This window comes from Malaclemys terrapin, chromosome 7 (assembly GCF_027887155.1).
Source record: "Malaclemys terrapin pileata isolate rMalTer1 chromosome 7, rMalTer1.hap1, whole genome shotgun sequence".
Lineage (NCBI taxonomy): Eukaryota > Metazoa > Chordata > Testudines > Emydidae > Malaclemys > Malaclemys terrapin.
The window spans coordinates 19,467,021-19,489,228 of record NC_071511.1 but is presented as its reverse complement, the minus strand read 5'-3'; the positions used below and the strand labels follow the sequence as shown (position 1 = coordinate 19,489,228).

Genomic DNA, 22,208 nt, shown 5'->3' with positions numbered 1-22,208 from the left:
TGTTTGCAACTCATCAGTTGCTTTAGTAAGTGCAGGTACAGTCAAGGACATGTCTGGTGACTCAGCTGTCAGCCCTTTTGTGCACGGCGAGCACTCTTTGCCAACGTGGAAGTGTGCTAAGAAATTCAAAAGGGAGAAAACCAGTTTTCTGAGAACTTATGCTTGTGTCCTTCTAGGCTTCCCTGAAGCACTAATTGTCTTTATATTTCAAACTTCCTTCGAAATCTCTTGGCCTCCTAGGGTATGTCTATATAGCAATTAAACAACTGTGGTTGACCCACATCAGCTGATTTGGGCTCGCAGGGCTCAGACGAAGAGGCTGTTTAATTGCAGCATAGACATTTGGGCTCAGGCTGGAACCCAAGCTCAGGGATCCACATGCGGGGAAGGTACCAGAGCTCAGGCTCCAGTCCAAACCCAAACATTTACACCACAATTTTACAGCCCTGCAGCCCAAAGTTGGCTGACATGGGCTAGCCTCAGTTGTTTAATTGCATTGCAGGTATACCCACACTGTTCACAACAAACTCCCTTTTGCACATAATGGCATGTTTTCATTGTTATTCATGAGTAACTGGTCATCATCATTCTATTTACAAAAGAATTTAAAAAGCCTACAACACATCAAAATAACTAACTGCCAAGTTGCGTGTGGAATCACCAAAGAAAATTCATCTTGTCATTGTAACCCTCTTCTTCCTCTCTCCCTACCCACTTCCTTTCTGTATGTCTTCACTTGTCTTTTCTTGTCTTTGTGTCGAATGATAATTTTTCAAGGCTGAGAATGTGACTTATTTGTCTGTTGAACTCCTAGCTCTCGTCTTGGGTAGAAGGAGAAGAGTATAAAACAGAGCAAAGGCATTGAGTAAGCTGTCTATAATGAAAAGCTTGTTGACTCACAGGGGAAAAAAGATGAATTTTGCATTCAAGAATGCATTGAGAAGAATTTCACTGAGCTGAGGAACTAACCCTGTTACCATCAGCAAAAACAAGCCCAGAATATCTGATACAACACAGCGGTAACTCAAGACTGTCTTTCTAAATAGTCCGTGGCGTTCTGCACTGCAGAAAGTCAGCGATCTCAGCTCACCAACCAAGTGACTTAGAATGGTTCTTTGGCAGGTATTTGCATTAATTTGTTCCTTCCAGTAAAGTAAGGGATCAATCACTCTGATTTAGGTCAGGCCAAGTGTAACTAAGTGTCCTGCGAGCCTTAACTCTACCTACACACAAACAAAGTTCTGCTAATGAACCTCAGTCCTGAACTGCAACGTCCCACCTGGTATTTCAATCCTAGGTCACATGTGCATTCCTCCCAACACTCCTCAAATCTTAATACTGAGCATCCCTTGCTAATGGTCTCCTGGATCCCCATGAAACTCTGCCAATGCTGCTCAGTCCTGATTTACAGCACTCCCTTCTATTCTGGTTTTGAGCCTCTCATGAAAAGAAAGACTTTTGTGGAGTAGGGAAGAAGGCTGGAGAGGTTTACATCCTTTCCTCCCCCCACCCCAATTCATATGATAACAAAAAAGGAACAGTAGCAACTGCAGTGAAATAAGAAAAAATACAAAGGTAATGTCAGTATCAAGCCATATTAATCACTCTACACAAAACTGTTTTTCATTTGTCCACTGCTTTATGTTGGGAGAAAATTTAGGGAAAAAGAACCAAAACCAAGAACAAGAAAAAACAAGGGATAGGAAATGAGGGAAAGATGACACATCAAACATTGCAGGGCAGACAAAATACCAGGAACTCACGGAAGTTGTCATCATGCAGCAATGACATCAGCTTACAACTGTCTCTAGCATTGTCATAAAAACAAAGATATGTCCTGAAACACAAAGTCACCAGCTGTTGTGGCCTCAGGGGAATTATTATATGCAGCTGGTCAAAGTCACCCAAACTTTTAACATATGTTTTATTTCCAGTCATTCAGATGCAAGTTATTGTTTATTTGTCTTGTAGTAGTGCCTAGGGACTCCATCTGAGATTAGGGCCCCATACAGACATAGAATATGAAGCAGACCTTTCCTCGAAGAATTTACCATTAAGTAGACAAGACAGACAAAGGGTTGGGTGCAGGGGAAGGGTTCTCACAGCAACCTCCCTTTGATCAAAAGGTTTTTCTTTTTGCAGATTCTGTAGCAGGATGTCTCCATAGGGAGGCCATGCCAGATATTCCCAGATAGCCTTCTTCAGGCTCCACGGATGTAGATTTACTCCATAAACTGATGAACTACACTAATATCATGAGCTAATATATGCAATATTTAGTCTTCTTGGTGATCTGTATGGTGGATGGGAAAATGAGGAAGTGTGTCAAGTTTTACATTCAGTGGGTGCCTATAAGACCCTGCGATTCATGTATTATAAGCTATTTAGGAATGTGCAAGATGGAGAACACACCTGAATGTTTTCTAACAGCCTCTTTTAAGAGATGACATACTGACTTGTACAGCAAATAGCAACAGGCTTTTGGATTATCACTCTTTTGAGAAAAGAGTTCTTTAAACTGTTTCTGACCCCGCATTATTCTTCTGTTTAAAAAAATCAGCTGTGAGTGAATTAACACGCTAGAGTCAGATTCATCACAAAGGTTGATACAAGTTTAAACTCTCATTTATTACAGTTTGAATACTACAGCAGCACCTCTAGGAGGTGCCATTAACATCCATGTCTCCCACTGGTACTTTATATGATATATTCTACCAATAAAATCAAATCTGAGTAACGTGGTTCCATAAAAGGTGTGATCACATTCGCCCAGTGATGTATGAATGCCATTCAGAGCTGGCCAGAAAACAACAATTCCATTTTGCAGCAGTTTTCAAGGTTTTAATTTTGCATTGGAATGAAAACAAAACCTTTCAAAAGATTTCCCAAATTGGAATTGCATTGAAATGTATGTTTTTGGATTGCAGAGATCAGGGTTTTGATTTGGGTCTCTCTCTTTTTCTCTGGAAATGACCAAAGAGTCCACCATGGACTTCAGAAACCATCCCACTGAAATGGCTATGTATCTGCAAAATGTTTTGGCTTTGACAAAAAAAGTTTCATCAAAAAATGTTCCAACCAGCTCCATTGACATTTATTCAGCTTATTTTGAATTTATGAAATGCATCCATCAGTTATCCCTGAACAATTAAAATATCAAAGTGCAATATTAAATAAATTGATCGATACCAGACTAATGGATTCACCTCACAAATTAACCCATTTATATAACCCAATTACCCCTTTAAGTAAAAACCTGAAAGATTAAATGCACCTTACAATGTACCCTAAAGATCAACAGACTCAGGCTTGTCAGGACACTGATGGAGTAAATTTCAAAGTCAAGAGCTCCTCCCACTGATTACGCCCAATGCCTAGATTTTCCAGTTGATGGATTGTTAATAAGAGTGCCCCCAGATGATCTCAAATAGTATGATGCATGACTGCACTTAAGAGAAAGTTTCGCAGGCAGCCAAGACCTGATCCATGCAGAGATTTATAGAACAATGTTAGTTTCTTAAATTGCATCCAGAAGGAAGTAGGACATTCAGTGGTGTCTTTGGAGAACTTACTGTATTCTTAGTGCGGCTGCCACTGAGTTTATTTTGCTTTTTCTGTGACTGTTTACACCCTAACAGTGGAAGGGATGCTATTGGATGTATCCCCATCTCAAAAAAAAAAAGATAAATTGGAATTGGAAAAGGTTCAGAAAAGGGCAACAAAAATTATTAGGGGTATGGAATGGCTTCCGTATGAGGAGAGATTAATAAGACTGGGACTTTTCAGCTTGGAAAAGAGATGGCTAACGGGAGATATGATTGAGGTCTATAAAATCATGACTGGTATAGAGAAAGTAGATAAGGAAGAGTTGTTTACTACTTGTCATAACACAAAAACTAGGGATCACCAAATGAAATTAATAGGCAGCAGGTTTAAAACAAATAAAAGGAAGTATTTCTTCACACAACGTTCAGTCAACCTGTGGAACTCCTTGCCAGAGGATGTTGTGAAGGCCAAGACCATAACAGGGTTCAAAAAAGAACTAGATAAATTCATGGAGGATAGGTCCATTAATGGCTATGAGCCAGGATGGGCAGGAATGGTGTCCCTAGCTTCTGTTTGCCAAGAAGCTGGGAATGAGCAACGGGATGGATCACTAGATGATTATCTGTTCTGTTCATTCCCTCTGGGGCACCTGGCACTGGCCACTGTTGAAAGACAGGATACTGCCTTGATGGACCTTTGGTCTGACCCAGTAGGGCCATTCTTATTTTCTTTAATGAAGTGCAAGCATCAGGGTGAAAGACTATGAAAAATGCCCGTGTGAGGCTGCTTATAATGAAGTAGACCTCGTCCTAAGTAACCCCGTCTGTAATAGTACAGAGAAGCTTAAAAAATAGCAATTAGGATGCATAGTTAGTGTAGTATGATGGATGAAGGTCTTGGAACTTCATTAAAATGGCAAGAACAGTGGTAGTCTATGATAATGTGACAATGGTAGAAAATAAATGAACTCCACATTGCTATAGATTCCTGATCCAATAGAGTACTTCAGCATGTGAGTAACCTTGCTGAAGTAAATAGGACTGCTCACATGTTTAAAGTTAAGTATGTGCTCAACTGCTTGGCTGGTTTGAGGCCTGTGAGCCTAAAACATGGATTTAATAAATTTAAAGCTAGTCAGACTTACCAAAAGGACACTTAGATTACAGAGTAGTTTAATGGAATTTTAGATTATTAAACCAAAAGTAATTATAAAAATCTCATTTAGTTTTCACTGTTACTTCATTTGTTTACCTTTTGCATTTCTTTGGTTTGGGCAATGAAAATAGATTAGTCAGTTTCACTTTTGTTTCTAGTCAATTTCACTCAGGTACTCATCCACTAACACAAGGCCGGAATGGTTGGATTGCAAATCTTGCAAGGGAATGTTTACTACTCCTACTACTACTTTTCTCTCTCTCTCTCTCTCTCTCTCTCTCTCTCTCTCTCTCTCTCTCACACACACACACACACACACACACCATCTCTTTTCATTGTAATTTAAGGGGGGGGAAGTAAAGAAAAGGTTTTTGGTGGTTTTAAAAGCTTGTTTTGACCCACCATTGTTCCTTGAACATGTTCACATTACAATCCTTTTATTTTTAACAGTAAAGGCTAATCCAGTTAATTCTCTTCTACTCTTCTGCATTTGCTTGTTGGTGTGAGGCCAAAAAAATAAATAAACACAGAGACAAATGTAAGCAGTTTTATGGTTCTTATTTGCATTTAGCTATAAAGCTCTTAAATCTTTTCATTGTCTTTGGTATAGGTAATTATACCCTAGATTATCTTTTAAACTGACAATAAAAAGATTGTGGGCCTTTTGCTTGCTGTAACAGTTTCAGATCTTTTAAGGTGGAAACCGCTACATAGAGTATTTTTTCCCTTCCTGAATTGTAGTCTAATTTCCCCTTGAATTGAGTTCTCGGATTCAAGAATTAGATTGAACTGATCAAAAATAAATTCTTTGGTAAATTAGTAAATACGGCATTACCAATTAATGGCAATTTTAACCCAATATGAACCAACAGGGATCCAAGTTCAAAAACAATTGTATTGATTGCTACCCAAGAGCCCAGTCTACGAGGTTCTGAGTGCTTTTTGTGAGATGTCCAGGGTCCTAGAGCTCTCACTGTAGTGCATGAAAGTTGAGGACATTCAGCACCTTGTTCAAAGCACTCAACATCTCCCAGGATCAGCTCTCAAAGGCGCTGTTAAATAAGGCCTATGTTCAGCAAAGCTCTAAGGCACATGCCAATTTAAGGATGGCAAGAGTCATATTGTATTAAAGTTAAGCATATGCTGAAGTGCTTTGCTGGATTGGGGTCAAAGTGCTGAGCACCTTCTGGAACTGAGTCCCACAGGATTTAACGCAATTTAAGCACATGCTTGACTGCAGAGAGATTTAAGGACTTGCTTAAGTGTTCCTCTGAATCAGTCTTAGACCACTGAGCCTGATTCTCCTTTGCCTTGCATCTTTCGTAGTCATTTACATCGGTGCAAAGCGAGTGTAAACTACTACCATTCTGATCCAGTAGCATTTTACACCCACTTTTCACTGGTGTAAAATAACAACCATGGGGTGAGGGCATCAAAGTACCAGACCTATTGCTTTTAAAAGAGGAAAGACTGTTTTCTGTCGAAAGCAAGAAAGAGAGGAAGAGAGGAGATCCTTGTTCAGCATTAGAAGAAAGCAGCTCTTTCCATTTTACTTTATAATCGTCACACAGCATCTTCCCTCTTAGTGTAAGTTAAATGAAAATGTATGAGAGAAACTGACATATTAGTGAGATGGAACCTGGCTTTGTATTATAAGTCTCATATTCTGCACTTTACTCTTGCAAAAACAGGCAAACACACCTATTGTTTGAAGCAATCTGGACTATATGTTAATCTTTTCTTATATTAAAGAACAACATATATTTTTGTAACTTTTAAAATTATTTCTTCTCTCACAGTTATTTAGAATTAGCCCCCAAGAAGCTTGAAATTAATGTGTTGATTCTTACTGGTTTCCAAGGGGTGCTGTACAGAATAGCAGAACAGATGTGAGCTCCTGAGACATCTGCTAATATCCATTTTCATCCAGAGTCCAGGGCCCTGACCAATCCCCCCCGCAATAAAGGAACAGGTATCCCCAAATCTCTGGAATATCAGCAGGCAAAGCTTTGTCTAGTGGGAGCTCTACAAGTTGCCAAAAAACAAGGAGAACAGAGACCATCCACCCCCTGAGCAAGATGGCCAGCTGCTGCGGGCATCGTGCCATGCTGGAGAAAGTTGCTGCAGACACAGTAGATATCAAGGCCACAAGACAACTGACTGATACCTTGATTAACTCCTCTCTGCAAGCACTGACAGATGGGTGAATGAAGCAGAAGGGAGAATATAATGGGGGGGAAGATCAGGTACAAGGGCTCTCTGTCTCGTCACAGAGAAGCCTCACAAACTTAGCTTCTCTTAAATCTAAAGTAGCAGACCTTGAGGGAAGGTCTCACCACGATAATTTGAGAATTATAGGAGTACATGAAAGAACAAAGAAAGGCAACCCCCTACAATTAGTTCACCAGCTCCTTTCAGAAGTGCTTAGTCTGCCAAATGATTTTAAATTTGATTTAGAGAGAGCTCCTAAATCCCTGGCTCCTAACCCAGCCTCAAATGCCAAACCTTGTGCACTGATTGTCAAATTTTTAAGATTTACCGTAAAAGACAAAAAAATGCAATAATGTTTTGGGGATGCCACAAAATAAGATAATGATTTTTCAAGACTTTGCAAAAGATGTGGTTAAACAGAGATCAGCCTTTAAATGATCAAGGAAACTTGCCAAGCAGCAAGGGCTCAGATATTGTATACGGTTTCCAGGTGAGGAAGTGCATCTGGTCCAAAAGCCACAAGATGCAGAATGTTTTCTAAATCGCTTGAGTACCTGTTCTGTTTTATACCAAGTTTCCTTCCCAGTTGTTATGTTTTCCCCATCTGCACTGATGAAGTTATCCAGTTATTGTTACTAACTTACTTACAGATTTAGGTTATCTCTGGTGCTCCAAGCTTATACTGTATAACTTTGGGAACATGCATATCAATTCTCATCAAATGGCAACTTATTGACATTTTATCAGTGAAATATGATGACCCTGAACCATAAGTCATATTAGAGACAGAAAAGGCGCTTGATAGAGTGGGTTGGAGGTATATGTTTCATACCCTACAAGAATTTGGATTTTGACTCGTATTTAGCTCCTGATCCAACTGTTATATTCTCACTTATCCTTTTGCATTACAATCAACAATGTGACCTGGGATATCTCCAGCCTCTTCTGGGCACCAGACAAGGATAACTGTTGTCTCCATCACTTTTTGATTTGGCTCTAGAGCCCCGGCAATAGCTATACAGACTCATCCAGATATCTGAGGCATTCAACTTAGTTCCATGGAGTATGAACTGATGTGGTGTGCAGACACCCTTTTGTGTATTCGCAAACCAGAAGCCACTATTCCAACTCTCCTATCGCTAATTCAAAAATTCAGAGCAATACCTGGTTCCAAATCCATTGGAAAAAATTGGAACCATTGGAAATCTCCCTGTTGTCATATAATGGGGCTTCTTCTTAATGGAATTTCCATAGGCAAACTGACGCAAATAAGTTCCTAGGTATAAAAGTACCAAGAAACATTAATAAATTAGTGAAGATAAACTCAGATCCTGTACTCTCTCAAATAACTAGTGATACAAATAGGTGGTATGTATATACAAATACATATATATAATATCCTTCTGTCTTAATTTAGAAAATGTAACATGATAAGAGCCTTTCTGTGGGGCTCTGGTCAATGTCCACAACTATCACTTAAACACCTGCTCCCTATAGTCAAGGGACTTCCAAAATTACTATTATGCTTTTATCATGTCTCAAATGTCAAATTGGTTCCAGCATGCTAACACCCTTATTCCCACATGGGTGGAAATTGAATGGGTATTAATGCATCCAGTTCTCCCTGTGGGTCTGCTTGGTTCCTATTTTTCTCTATCAGACAAAAAGAAGATGCCTACAGTGATGGCTGCACAAAGTGTCTGGGCTATCCTAGCTACGAGGTACCAGTTTCATTCTCACCATCATGAAAAAGCACCTAACTGGAGTAACCCAGACTTGCAAATTGGGAAACAGCCTGATTTGGAAGAACTGACCGAGCAACAGCATCATATGGATTTCCCAGTTAGTCAGCGATAAGGGCTTTGTGTCTTTTCTAACACTAAAGCAGTGGCTCTCAACCTATTTACCATTGCGGGCCGCATATGCAGCTCTCTGTGTGTTATGTGGGCCACATCCACACAATAGATACAATACCTGTATGGCCCTGAGGATGTCATATGGGCTGCAACTGTGTGCTGATGGGGACACCGAACGTGGCCCACAGGTTGAGAACCACTGCTCTAAAGCAATGATATGACCTTCCACCCTCAGTGGAGTGGCAGTACTTACAACTAAAACACTTGCTAACGTTATCAGTTTGGTCCAGATGCCCCAGGATTGCCAGAGGGAAATTTGGAAATGCTTCATAAATTCCCCAGGCCCGGGTCCACTATGTATACTTTACTGAGAAAGAGGAACTCCATTAGTCTGGAGTTCTTTGTGAAAATGTGGGAAGCCCTTAAAAGAACTCCAGTGGCAAAGCATATTATGGAATGTTAAAAACACTTCTGCAGATCTCAGACTACACCTAATACAGCAAAAGATTCTATTCAAAACGTAGTGGACGCTATAGAGGTTGTGCAAGACAGGGGCCTCGTGCTCTGCTGGTTGTTGGTGCTGCAGTAAAGAAAAAGGAACCCTGATGCATATGCTGTGGGGCTGTCCAACAGTCAGACAGCTGTGGAAAGAGGTGGACACAGGGCTGAAAGTAATGCTTGGCCGCAGCCATAGGCAATGCGTGGGGGGGGGGGAAATGTGGGGTTAAGTGCCCCCCCAGGTTGCTGCTCGGCCTGCCAGTGCAGTTGGAGGGAGAGGGGCTCGGTCCTTCTCCTGCTGCACCTGCTCCCCGGCACCCTCGGCCCGTCCCTGTCAGCAGGGAGTAGAAGGAGTGGAACTAGTCACATCTCCCGCTGGCTGCTCTGGGTTGATGCTCTGTGCAGCAGGGCGGCTGTCTGAGAGAGCCAGACTGGGAAGGTGGCAGTGGCGGCCACTCCCTGCCTGGGCTCAGTTGCTGGGGATGGGGACCATGCAAGCCGGAGTCCACTCTCCCCCTGGCACATTTCTAGCTCACTCATCCCCTGTCCCCAGCAGCCAGGACCTGGCATGGAGCAGGCAACCCCTACCATCTCCCCAGCCAGGCTGTCTCAGGCAGATGCTGTGCTGAACAGAGCAGCGACCTGGAGCGGCGGCCTTCAGCTGCATGAGAAGTGGCTCCGTTCCACTCCCTCCCCAGGCCCGGGTGCCAGGGAGAGCGGCCAAGCATGCCGGGGCTGAGGCACAGGGGGAGAAGGACAGAGCCCTCCCTCCCCCCGGCTGGTAACATTGGGTGGGGTGAGTGCAGCAGCCCCGGGCTGGGCACAGGGCAGGGGGTCGCTGGGCAAAGGAGACATGTGGGGCAGTCATGTGTCCTCCCCTTTAGATTGGGCCCCCCGAATATAGGGAGGCACAAGTCATCTATGGCCAGCAATCAAACCTCAGCTGAAAATGATATTCTAGGTTATGTACCTACTACACCGGGTTTGCCCCACCACAAAGACTTTGGTGCTTGAGGGCCCCAATGATGCCCCAGTGCAAGATTTTACAAAAATAGAGGGGTTCGCTTATGCCCAGAATAGAGCAGCAGTATTCAGACCTGTCTGCATTCTCAGCGGAAGAAAGAACAGCTCATCAAAGTAGAGAGCAATTATGTAATTCAAAGAAATTTGGACGCTGTTTCTTGATACATTTGAATAAAGAATGCGGAGGTAGTTCAAACAAAGCCAAACTTCCACTCCTCTCTCCTTTTCCTTCTTCCCACCTTTCTAGTCCCCTACTTCCTTTTGGTGCCTATTTGTGTATGTCTTTTATTGTTGTTGTTGTTACCCTCACCCTAACATGCTGTGGCTGTGCAAAATTGCCTGATTTTGTATTATCCGGTCTTACAGTTTTGACAAGTTGGAAAGTTGTGTAATTGCATAACTTTATTGGATATCCTGAGAAACGTGTGGTACCTTGTAACATAGACAAGCTGTAAGTCATTTATCTTTTTGTATGTCATTATTTGTTTATGAAAAGTAATAAATTAATCACATCCTCCCCCACCCCCGAAAAAAACAACAACTGTAGTCACTTTTAACCTGGACAGGATCCTTTCAAATTCTAAAAAACAGGGCTTTGTGACTGGAGGGCATATTTGCTGGCCCTCTTGAACCAACTGCAGAGTTAAAACCAATTGAAGAGACTCATATGTACGTGACAAATATCCACTCTGGTTCCACAAACAGAGAAGAGGGGGACAGTTCAAATCACACTGTCCATGAAAAGGCTGTTGAGATTTGGGACATAGATCTGTGAATTTTCCTGGCTTCTCTTTACCCTGTAGAAAACTGTAAATCATTATGGGTGAAGAGAACTTTGGACAAGCTTTGTTGGAGAAGCTTCTATGAGACCTGGTGGTCTAATATTTGTGACACCAATCCTTCTATTAACTTTCCAATATTGTTCAAATAAAATATCTGTCAAATATTTTTCCATTATCTGTCTAGCTCAAGTTAGAACCTTTGCTGCTCAGAATTAGTTATGCACAGTATAACCACACCCAAGCTTGCTTCAGTGGACATCTCCTCTAAAAACAGGATAAGAAAATCTCCATGCGTGTGTTACAATATGTAGAAACTGCCTGTTTCCCTTTGAACAAGTTCCCTTTGCACGAATACTGGAAAAATAATAATGAGCACAGCTCCTAAATTTATTAAAAACATGCCAAATGAAATCTGATAACCAAGCTAATGACATGAATTCATCTTGATTCAGAGTAAATCTGCTGCAAATGAGTTGGTTGACATTGCTCAATAGTAAGAAATTTTTTTTTAAAGAGCTGATCAGGAACCAATTATTTTTCCCATGAAACATTTTGAGAAGAACACTTTCTTGCTTGTTTTCAGCAAAAAGTTTCAGTCACTGAAAACCCAAAGAAATTTGGTGCTCGTTTTCCATTTTTTTTCCAACAAAAAACCACTTTTTCACGAAAGTTGATTTTTTTTTCATGAAAATTGCTATTGAATCAAAAAGCCATTTTCCTTCAAAAATGTGTTTCAATTGACATTTTTCAAATAATTTCTGCTTTGAATACCTGATAACTACAGTCTCTGGCTGTCCATCATGTCCCTGGCCTTAATTTCCACTTCCAGTTTCTTCTTATGTAGGTTCATATTTAGGATTTTTCTGACGTTTTTAGTTTCTTGCAAAAATGCCAAACATTCTGTTCTGTAACCCACCTGAGTGCTACTTGAAAAGCAAGTATTAAGTTTGCTCATTTTCAGGTTCCATATTTTGCCTAAGATGATCAGACACTTTGGATTCACACAAACTGGTGGTTCTGGAAACATTTCTTAGATTGATTTGATTTGACTAAGTGGATTAGGGCCTGATCTGGTCAGATACCATAGTGATGAATGCAGTGCAGGACCAGATTATCCACAGTGGCCAAGGAGCACTCAACACAAGTCTAGTCCTAACTGTTTTGCTCCTCAGTTTAGTGAATTTGCTTCCCTGTTACTTGTACCTGTTTAGAGTGAAATCTGTTTAATATCAATCACAAGGAAACAATAGTGAAGAATGCTCTGGAATGTCTTTGGTCTCTCTCTTTTCAGCTGTGTATTATAAATTGGCGGATAATAATGATGTTTGTTATTAGATACTTTACAATAAAATAAACATGAAACAATGCTACATGAAATAAAGCTTTCTGTACACTATCAACTCACTGATAAACCACCTTTAGTAATACTACTTGTCTTTTACCACCAAACACAAATAATCCTTTTGGTGCATAAAATATTTATGTCACTTGTAAGATATCCTGGGGGCCAAGTATTCTGACCTTCTCACTTTCCAATCTTACATCTGCATATTCTGCTGCTCAGTAAAATCAAGTTAGACCCAGCCATCTTTGGGACCAAACTGATTGCTCTGTGATGCACCAGTGCAGAGACCTGTGGGTGTGAATGGGGCTAGAGTCTATAGCAGGCACCTACCTGCACACCAAACCCCTTGGCTCATGGAGTTGCAGCCTATGATGATCCTACCTTTACAAGGGGTTCAAGAGCCCGGCGTTTCCTCTCTTATCCCCATAAATTCATAATAGTGAGTTTACCAAATTGGAGGTGGGGGAATCTCTCACCTTTGTAGAATGGACATTTTCTAGCCCCACGGATTTATTTTTGAAACTCCTGAGGACAGTGGGGAACCACGCCAAGGTCTTGAAGCTTTGGACTGAAGCTAATAGCACATAAGAACACCGGACTCCAGCTGACAGCACTCACTCGCACGAGTAATCCTTACTCTCCTGAGTAAAGACTGCAGGATCAGGGCTCTATTTAGCAAAGTCTACTGCAAACCACACAACTATTGAGCGGATGGGGGGCAGACGGATTCCTTCTTTGGGGAGTCACGGCGTGTTTAGAGCCAGAACATAGACACACGTTTGGTGGGAAGGAAGGAAGGAAGAGGGAGACTTGCTGTCTCCCCCGTTATTTCTGCGCAGAAAAGGCTGGTCACAGAGACGAAGGCAGGGCTAGCTAAAAAGAGGGGGAGAACAGGAGGAGACCACGCAAACCTTTCCTTTAAATTGCCCTTGTGTCGGGGCAAGAGGCTGCTTTTGTGCGAGGAACTCCTTCTAGTTTTCACGCCCTTTCACTTGCCCCGTATCCACACACTCTACCCGTGGCTACCGATCGTTTCATACAGACACTCCAGTGCCTTGGGTTCTCTCTGCAGGGACGTGCCGTGCGGGAACCGGGAGCGAACCTCAGCCGAGCTGGGCAGAAATGCTCTGTTCTGAGCTCCAGGGGAGGTCGGTGAGCCGCCCTCTCTGCACATCCCGGGCTCGTCTGTGAAACAACCGGTGCTTGGCAAGGCTCGTTCAATCCTCCGCACCCTGCGGCTGCAGGATCTGGGGAGGAAACGGCCCAGAGTGCCGGTTTCCCTGGCCTTTTAGCGCCATGCCCAAACTTCCACATTCCTGATTTCCTTTTCCAAACGCTACCAGGGAGGAGAAGCCTCTCTTTCCATCCCCCTGTCTTCTCCCCCACCCCCCGCTTGTGCAAGCCGCATTCACACTCCTGGAGCGTATGCAAGATCCTGAACTGTGTGTGTGACATACAGGGGGGTGGGAGACAGAACAGCTGCTGTCCCTTTAAATCTGTTTGTTTGGCATCCGTGCCCCCCCCTCCCCCCTTGTTGCACTGCAGCTTTCAATCCCTGAGCGAGCCAAAGGGCTTCCTCTGCAGGAAAGGAAGGGAAATGCCTGTGAGGAGGAGGCGGTGGCGAGCCCTGGCCAGTGCGCTGCGATCAGAGCGGGACCCAAGCAGCTGCCTCAGCCAGTCTGCCTTGCCAGGCTAAGCATGGATCGCGCCTCCTGAGCCGACACCCCCCCACACCCCCCACGGCCACTGCTGACTAGTTATCCCCTCCCTTCTCAGCCCCACACCGACCCCGCTCCAGCTCCGGGAGGGAAGGAGGTGCGACCGACCCAGGCGTGCAGGACCATGATCTGAGGGCGGGAGACCTGAAAGTTGGGGGAGATGAGCAACGCAGGTGAGTGCCGGCTCCTGGGGGCCTGATGGGGCTTGGGAAGGGGAGGAGGGTCTGGGGCGGCAAAGGGCTCGCTCCTGGGGAGCGGGGTGGGGGGACTGACCCACGCGGAGCGGGCGCAGTGTCTCCTCTCGCCAACACATGTTGCTCCGAAGAGAGATTATTACCTCGCCCGCCCTGTCTCGCTAAAGTTGAGCGCAGCTCTTGTGTAACAGGGCTGTGCTCAGCATGGCCACAGGACAGCCAAGGGGGAGAGAGCTGCGCCTTCCCCCACCCCTCTCGCTCGTCTTTGCTTTTGCCCTTCACCCCCATTTCCTTCTTGGTTTTGTTTATTCCCTGGCAAATCAGAAGCACGGACAAGGGGCTTGTGGCGGGGAGACACACATTGGCTTCCACTCCGAAATAATGGCACGGTCCTGGTCTGGTCAGGATGCGGTTTATAAAGGGTGCCTTGGTCCAGTGAAACCTGCAAAACAGTGCGCGGGGCTTCAGGGGCTAGGGGTGGCGGACCAGATCCTACAGTGGGGATGCTGAGAGCCACTGAACCGAACTGTAAACCCTGGATAGCATGGGACGCACTTCAAGCCAGGAGGTGCTGCAGCTCCCCTAGTTCCAGCACTAGACAAGTAGGTGGTTAAGGTGGATTGTATTAATCACTAGAAGGGAACTGCCTGACACACACAGAGCTAAATGCGCTGTAGGTTAGGGGCGGGTGGATGGGTGATGTGAGAAACTCTTTGGCAAGCAGGAAAGTTGACACATCGATGCTGGAGCCCTAAGGGGTGTTTTAGCGCCTTGCTGATTTGGTGGCAACTTGGAGATGCCCAACTTTTCTCCCCCGCCTTGCCCCGTTTGCTCCTCGGCGCGTAGCCGGGCCGGGAGAAGGGAGGAGCGGTGCTTTACTGCGGTGTTTGTTACGCTGATCCTGTCTGACTGCGGTTTATTTTGCGGTTGACTTTGTGAACAGATTTGCGGTTTGGAGTAACGGGGTGTGTGGGGGGGGTTCCTTTCTCTTCTCCCTCGGCGGCGAAGTGCTGGCTGTGGGGGGCTGGGGGGACTCAGCGCGTGTGAAATAAACGAGATATTTTTAACCTGTAAGATCACAGCATCGTTTGCCACAAGTATAGATTTTCCACCTAGAATGCACCTGATGCAAGCAAAGGACGCTCCCGAACTGTGCGCCTCAGAGCAGGCAGATTTTTAGACCAGTCATTTATTGTAACACACGAGTTTTCACCGTCTGTCTCTGGCCATTTCTCCCCTCCATTCTCCTGCCCTGAGTTCCAAAAAGCCAGGTCCTAAAGAGACCCTTACCGGTAGATGGCACACGCCTTATACAGGGGTTTCACCAGGAGGAATCTCTTTGCACAGAGTTAGGGGACAGATTTCAAAATTGCTCAGCTCCTCTTAGAATGAAGAGGTCAGATTTTGAGACGTGCTCAGGACCTGGGAGCTCCCATTCAGAGCTGAGTGCTGGGTGCTGAGTAGAGCTGGCGAAAAGGGACGTGTTTATGGTGAACATTTTGGAAAGACAACTTAAAAAAAAGCAGAATTTCCCCCATTTTTTGACAACACAAATTTTTGTTATTGCGTTTTTCCCTCTATTAGTCTTTTTTTTCCCCTACTGGGAGAGGGGGCGGAGGAAAAATACTAAACCACAAACTTTTAAAAATAAGAAATGTTTTGTTTTTCATTGAACGATAGGAATGTTTTGGCCAACATGAAAATTTCCCAGGGACCCTTTTGTTTCTAGGAGGGGGGGAAAGTCAATGAAAAATTGCAATCAGCTCTAGTGCCGAGCTCTTTTGAAAATACAGTGCCACATCCAGTGGGTTGGTGGAGTAGAAATAGGTCCCCTGCCCCAACCCCCAACTCTTCCATTTTGTTTCATTCCCTCAGATGATGAAGGCTATTCAGTTCCCTGCTTGAGATGACGCATCATGGAGCCCAGAGGTTTTCCTGCCATAGTCACACTCACTTTCAGACCCACATGTGTTGGGAACGGTGAATCTGTGTTAAGCAAACTAACGGCTCCCTGGACAGGTGGTGGTGTGATGGTGATGGTGGTGGTGGTGGTGGGAGGGGAGTTGCATTCTCTTTGCCCACTCAAAAAGTAACATTTTAATTCTTTTTTCCTAACCTTCCCTGGCCAGCTTGGACCCCTTTCTGCTTTGTGCCAGAGAAGCTCATTCCAAGTTTAGCCATCTGGTAAAGAGTGGCTTTTTGGCATTGGTTTAAAAACTTCATCTTGACACAATTTAATACGCAGGGACTCCAGCCTGATCCCAGTTTCAGAGCAATGTGCACTGTCAGCACTATCAGGCTTATTACTTTATAAGACTGTAAGTTTTATTAGCAATAATTATTTGATCCACAGCAACATAAAGAATGTATCCATCAGTGTGAAGCAACTCTCCATTGAGTTCAGAGGAGAGTTTTGCTTATTAATTGAGGCAAGTCCATGTGTTCCAATATATTATTTATATTACAGTAGCAATTAGTGGACTCAACCAAGATCAGAGTGCCACGGTGCTAGGCACTGTACTATGCATATTAGGACATAGTCTGTGCCTCCGAAGAATTTACAATCTTCATAGACAAGGGAGAGAGGAAATATGATTATCCCCATGGGGGAGTTGAGGCAGACCAAGATTAAGTGACTTGGTCACTCAAAAGAGAACTAGATAAATTCATGGAGGTTAAGTCCATTAATGGCTATTAGCCAGGATGGGTAAGGAATGGTGTCCCTAGCCTCTGTTTGTCAGATGGTGGAGATGGATGGCAGGAGAGAGATCACTTGATCATTACCTGTTAGGTTCACTCCCTCTGGGACACCTGGCATTGGTCACTGTTGGTAGACAGGATACTGGTCTTGATGGACCTTTGGTCTGACCCAGTATGGCCATTCTTTTGTTCTTATTCTTATGATTTGTTCAAGGTCACAGAGGAAGTCCATGGAGGTTCCAAAAATTGCAACCAGCTCGCCTCAGATCCAATCCAATCCTTAACCACAAGACCATCCTTCCTCTAATTATTCAGTGGCTTCATGGGGGCTGAAATCATGCCACACAAAAGGAAAATTGCAATTAACAAAATCAAAACACTTCCAGTTGTTAAAAAATGTAAACCACCTGGTATCATTTTAAAAATTCTTATCGAATATAATAAATGTGAAACTACTTTAAAAAATCTGCAGGAAGCTACCAGCATACCTGCTCTTTAAACTGAAGCCATATCCTACTGCCATAGACTTTCATGAAACTCTCCTATTGATTTCAATGGGACCTGCACGTGAAATGACAGGAGGGTATAAGCTCTCTATTTTTGCAGTCAGGGCTTCCTGTTGGGAAGTAGCTGTAAAACCGTAGCTTTCATTGAGACACCAGAGCCATTTAGTTATTGGGATATTAAACTAATGGCATATATTAAGTTTTGATCATTTGGATGTTGTACGTATATTTTTTTCTAGATAGCCAGTCTAAGCCCCCAATCCTGCAAATATCTGCAGGTGCATAACTTTTCAACCCATTGAATCAATGATACCACTCACGTGAGTAAAGTTTGATACATGATTAAGGACCAGAGCTTTTGGTATTCAAATTAATCATTTCCATTTAAAAGCAGGCTTTCCACTCAATTTGGTACACGTGGACTTTAGGTTGTAGCTTTCCCCAGTAATGCTTCTCTGTAGGATGGTGTCACGGACTCACAGATCGTGCCCACTCTTGGCCCCATGCGGTCCGTGGGGGGTGCCCCTTTCAGTGAGACAGCCTTTCTCGGGGGTCCACTCTCTCTCGGGGTCAGGCCCCTCCACCTCTCTGAGCCTGAGCACGTCCATCTCTCGCCGTGGGCCCCCTCAGGGAGTCCACTCGCTCTGGACCCCTGGGGCCTCCACCCCCCGAAGGGGTTGATGCAACCCTGTTCTCTAGACCGGAGTGACTCTCATCCAGTGTAAAACAGGAGAGTTTATTGAGCAACTGAACACAGCACAGGAAACTCTCAGGGCCTCAGGCCTGGCCTCCCTCAGCCCAGCACACCCCACTCGATCTGCATCCCAGTGGGCTCTGCCTGCTCCCCCTCTCCAGCCCAGAGGCCCCTCCCCCCGCTTCCCAGCTGGGCCTCTGAGATCACCGGCTCCAGGCCCCGCCTCTGTCCATTGTCTTCTCCCCAGGTAAACAGGGTTGTAAACTGGGGCCTCCTCTCCTCAATTCTGTCCTCTGGCTGGAACCAGCTGGTTAGGTCACTGGGTCCTCACTCTGCAGCCCATTGTCCTCCCATTGGCCAGAACCGGCTGTGACTCCTGCGCTGAGTCTCCGGGTCGTCAGGTCACCAGTCGCTGGGGTATCCATTCTCCAGGCCATCGGCTGTGGTCCCAAGTTCCCTCTCCGGTCCTCTGTAACAACAAACTCCCTCTCCCCTCACCTCATTAAACCAGTAACACCCAGGGAAACTGACTCCCAACCCCACTGCATGCAAACCATTGGAAAAGAAGGAAAAAACAAGAAAATCCCCCACTTCATCACAGATGGTATATGACTGTATTATATTTATGAATTGTGGCAATAAAGTTCTAAAGTAAGAGAAAGTTGGAACCTATTGATTTGATATTCCAAAGTCATAAACCATTGATCCTATCTCAGAACAACAGAGTCCAATAACTGTATTAGAATGCATGTTATCTTTGCAGAGTGGTATCTGCTCTGAAATCCTGGGTACTAACATTCCAGTTAAAAGACAAAATGACATAAGAGAGTTATGGCCTTTTTTTGAAAATTCAGATCTGCCACTTAAATGGGTATTCAGGAGACCTTATTTTAAAAACAGTCAGATAGGGCCTGATCTAAGCCCATTGAAGTCTGCTGAATTCTGACAGGCCCTTAAAGCACAGACTCTAATAAGTGAAAATAAAAATGTTGAATGACTTAGGATCCTCAGTCCCACTGAAAATTTTACCTCTAGGCTCCTAAATCATTTAGGTTCTTTTGAAAATCCCATCCTATGTCACTTTCACTTATTTCAAATGGTTTGAAACACACAGTGAGGGACCCATATGTCATAAATATAGAACAACAAAAGATCTGCAGTCAGCGGTGTGAAGTTAATGACATCTTGGAGTTATTTACCGTACATCCTAGAGTCCTGGTGATGACAATTCCAATGGTTTATAACACAAGTGGCGTCCCCTCAATGGATTTACACTTTCCTTGTAAATCACTCCAGCTCATCTAATTTCATCTCTGTAACGTATCGGAGCAGGTTCCACAGCATATGCTACATATTAATCTAAATTCTGAATGATGGTAAAATGTCTGATCTATGAAGGCCTATTAAACACTGGTTTTTTGGCTGGTTTGGGTATCCTGCAGAATGATAATTGCTATTTTGGACCCAGCACTTCAGAGTGGACATGAAATAAATGAAGTTTAGGACTCTGCTCTCTGATTACTTTATACACCACATAGCACACAGCATTATTGGGCAGCGGGGAGGGGGGTTGACAATAGGCTGACCAGCTGAGAAGCTAACTCTGATTTTAGAACTTTAATAGTTTGCTGTCTGTCCCCCTCCCCCCACCCTAGATATTCAGGATGACACTTTCTATGGAAGCATTATTCTGAATGAGAGCATCACTTTACCATATGCACATGGGGCCAAAATTCATTCCTGGTTTTGCTCCATTGAAGGCAAATGGAGGTAAGCCAGGGATGCTGTTAGCCCCTTAACACAATCCATTATTGGTAGATACCTTTTCTTCAGTTGTGATCACAGCTGCATAACTGAGGAGCTTGATCAATCCACCAGTAATTACAGGTCTGAGGAGCAAATTACAGCGGTGCAGTTGAGCATTTTGGCTGGTTTTGGTAACTCCAGAGGGAAGGAGCAGAACAGAGAAAGAATGTGTCCAGTGATTAGGAGACCCCTATTAGTTCTATGGCCAGCTGGAGAGTAGGAAAAGACACATCCATTCTGCCTTTCATGCTAATGGAGAGTAGGCTGAGCTTTCCAAGCTAGGCTTTGGGACCCATCTGTATTTCTACATTTTCTTCAGGTCCAGAATGTTATGATGTGACAGATTCAAAGCATGGCCCAGTTTTCCATTGCTCCATCATAGTGTAGAAAGAGGAGATATAGGAAAGATTCCATGTCATTACTTCTTTCACCCTGTGTTCGGGGAGTGATTTCCACTGTGGGAATCCAGCAAAGAATCTTTTGACCATGTCAGCCCTCTCTTTGCATCCTTCTACTGGCTCCACCTTCTCCAACACATCAAACAGGAGTTATTTGTTTTCATTTTCAAGACCCTCCATTGCCTATCCCACCCTACCTATCATCTCTCATTCACTATTAAGATGTCAACTCCCTCCTCTGATGCCAGGCTCCATCGTCCACTTGTTAAATTTTCAAACAAACACCTTTGTGCTTTTTCCCATGCTGGCCCTCACACTTGGGAGAAGCTCCCTGCAAACATCATCAAAGCTACCTCACTATCCTCCTTCAAACTGTCCTTTTCCACGATGCCTACACAAACCGTGACTACAGTTAGACTACTAGTGAACTCATACCATCGCCTATCAAACTGAATATTGTATAATTGTTTCCTTGTACTCCCCCATCTGTCTGTGTTTCTTGTCTCTTGTCTTAGATTTAACTTGTAAGCTCTTTGGGGCACAGACTGCCTTTTTGGTCTGTGTTTGTACAGCACCTAGGACAAATGGGAACCTGCTCCATGCTTGGGGTCCTACGTACTATGGTCATATAAATAAATAATAACAATAGTGCTGAGAGATAAGAGAGAATATTTCAGCAACATGAACATGCAGAGATTCTGAATTGCCTAGAAGGCTGATCCTCACACTGTTTCTTCATTTCCTTCCCTGAATCCTCTGTATTCCTTACAGCAATTACAGTGTTTGGCTACATGAGATGAAAATGAGTTTGCTTTGGGTGATTCTGGCCCCTTCATTCAGTTTATATTTGTGCTACTTATTCCCTGTCCCTCTGGGAAGGGATTTGTTAATGTGGAAGTTGCCCAGGTCGCAAGCCTGATTTAATTCTTCGAGGAGATTACAGGTTTGGTTTATAAAGATAACTGAGTAGATAAAACAGACTTTTGTAAGGCATTTGACTCAGTACCACCTGACATTCTGATCAAAAAATTAGCACTATACAATATCACTAAAGCACACATTGACTGGATTAGGAACTGGCTCGCTGACAGATCTCAAAATAGTCATCAATGGGAAATCATCATTGAATGGGGATGTGTCTAGTAGGGTTCTGCAGGGATCAGTACTGCGCCTGATGCTATTCAACATTTTCATCCGGCAGAAAATATAAAATCACTGCTGATCAAATGTATGGATGACACAAAGATTGGCAGAGTGGTAAATAATGATGAGGACAGGGCTGTCAGACAGAGAGCTCTGAACCACTTGGTAAACCAGGCCCATTCAAACAAAATGAGTTTTAATACAGCCAAGTGCAAAGCTATACATCTAGGAACGATGAATGCTGGCTGTACCTACGTAATTGGGGACTGTGTCTTGGAAAGCAATGACTCTAAGGATTGGGGGACTTTAACTTCCCGGATATAGATTGGGGAACAAACGCTAGTAGCAATAATAGGGCTCAGATGTTCCTAGATGTGCTTGCGGATCAATTCCTTTATCAAGTGGTAGCTGAGCCGACGAGGGGGGAGGCCATTTTAGATTTGATTCTGGTAAGTAGTGAGGACCTTGTTGAGGAAGTGGTAGTGGGGGACAACTTGGGCTCCAGTGATCATGAGCTAATTCGCTTTAAACTAAATGGAAAGAGTACCAGAATTAAGTCAAAGACTAGGGTTTATAATTTTAAAATGGCCAATTTTAACAAATTAAGGGGACTGGTAAGGGAAGTGGATTGGG

At 43.8% G+C, this 22,208-nt stretch overlaps 1 protein-coding gene across 5 annotated transcripts in view; it reads left to right on the top strand.

Moving 5' to 3' along the window:
* Positions 1 to 14,072: 14,072 nt before the first annotated feature.
* The window catches only part of FGD5 (FYVE, RhoGEF and PH domain containing 5), a 151,898-nt gene continuing 143,762 nt past the window's right edge, over positions 14,073 to 22,208 (top strand). For all 5 annotated transcript variants that reach the window (XM_054033581.1, XM_054033584.1, XM_054033583.1 and 2 more), the window contains exon 1: positions 14,073 to 14,307. In XM_054033581.1, the coding sequence (XP_053889556.1) occupies positions 14,295 to 14,307 (13 nt within the window). In that variant the 5' untranslated portion in view covers positions 14,073 to 14,294. The remainder of the gene's footprint in view (positions 14,308 to 22,208) is intronic.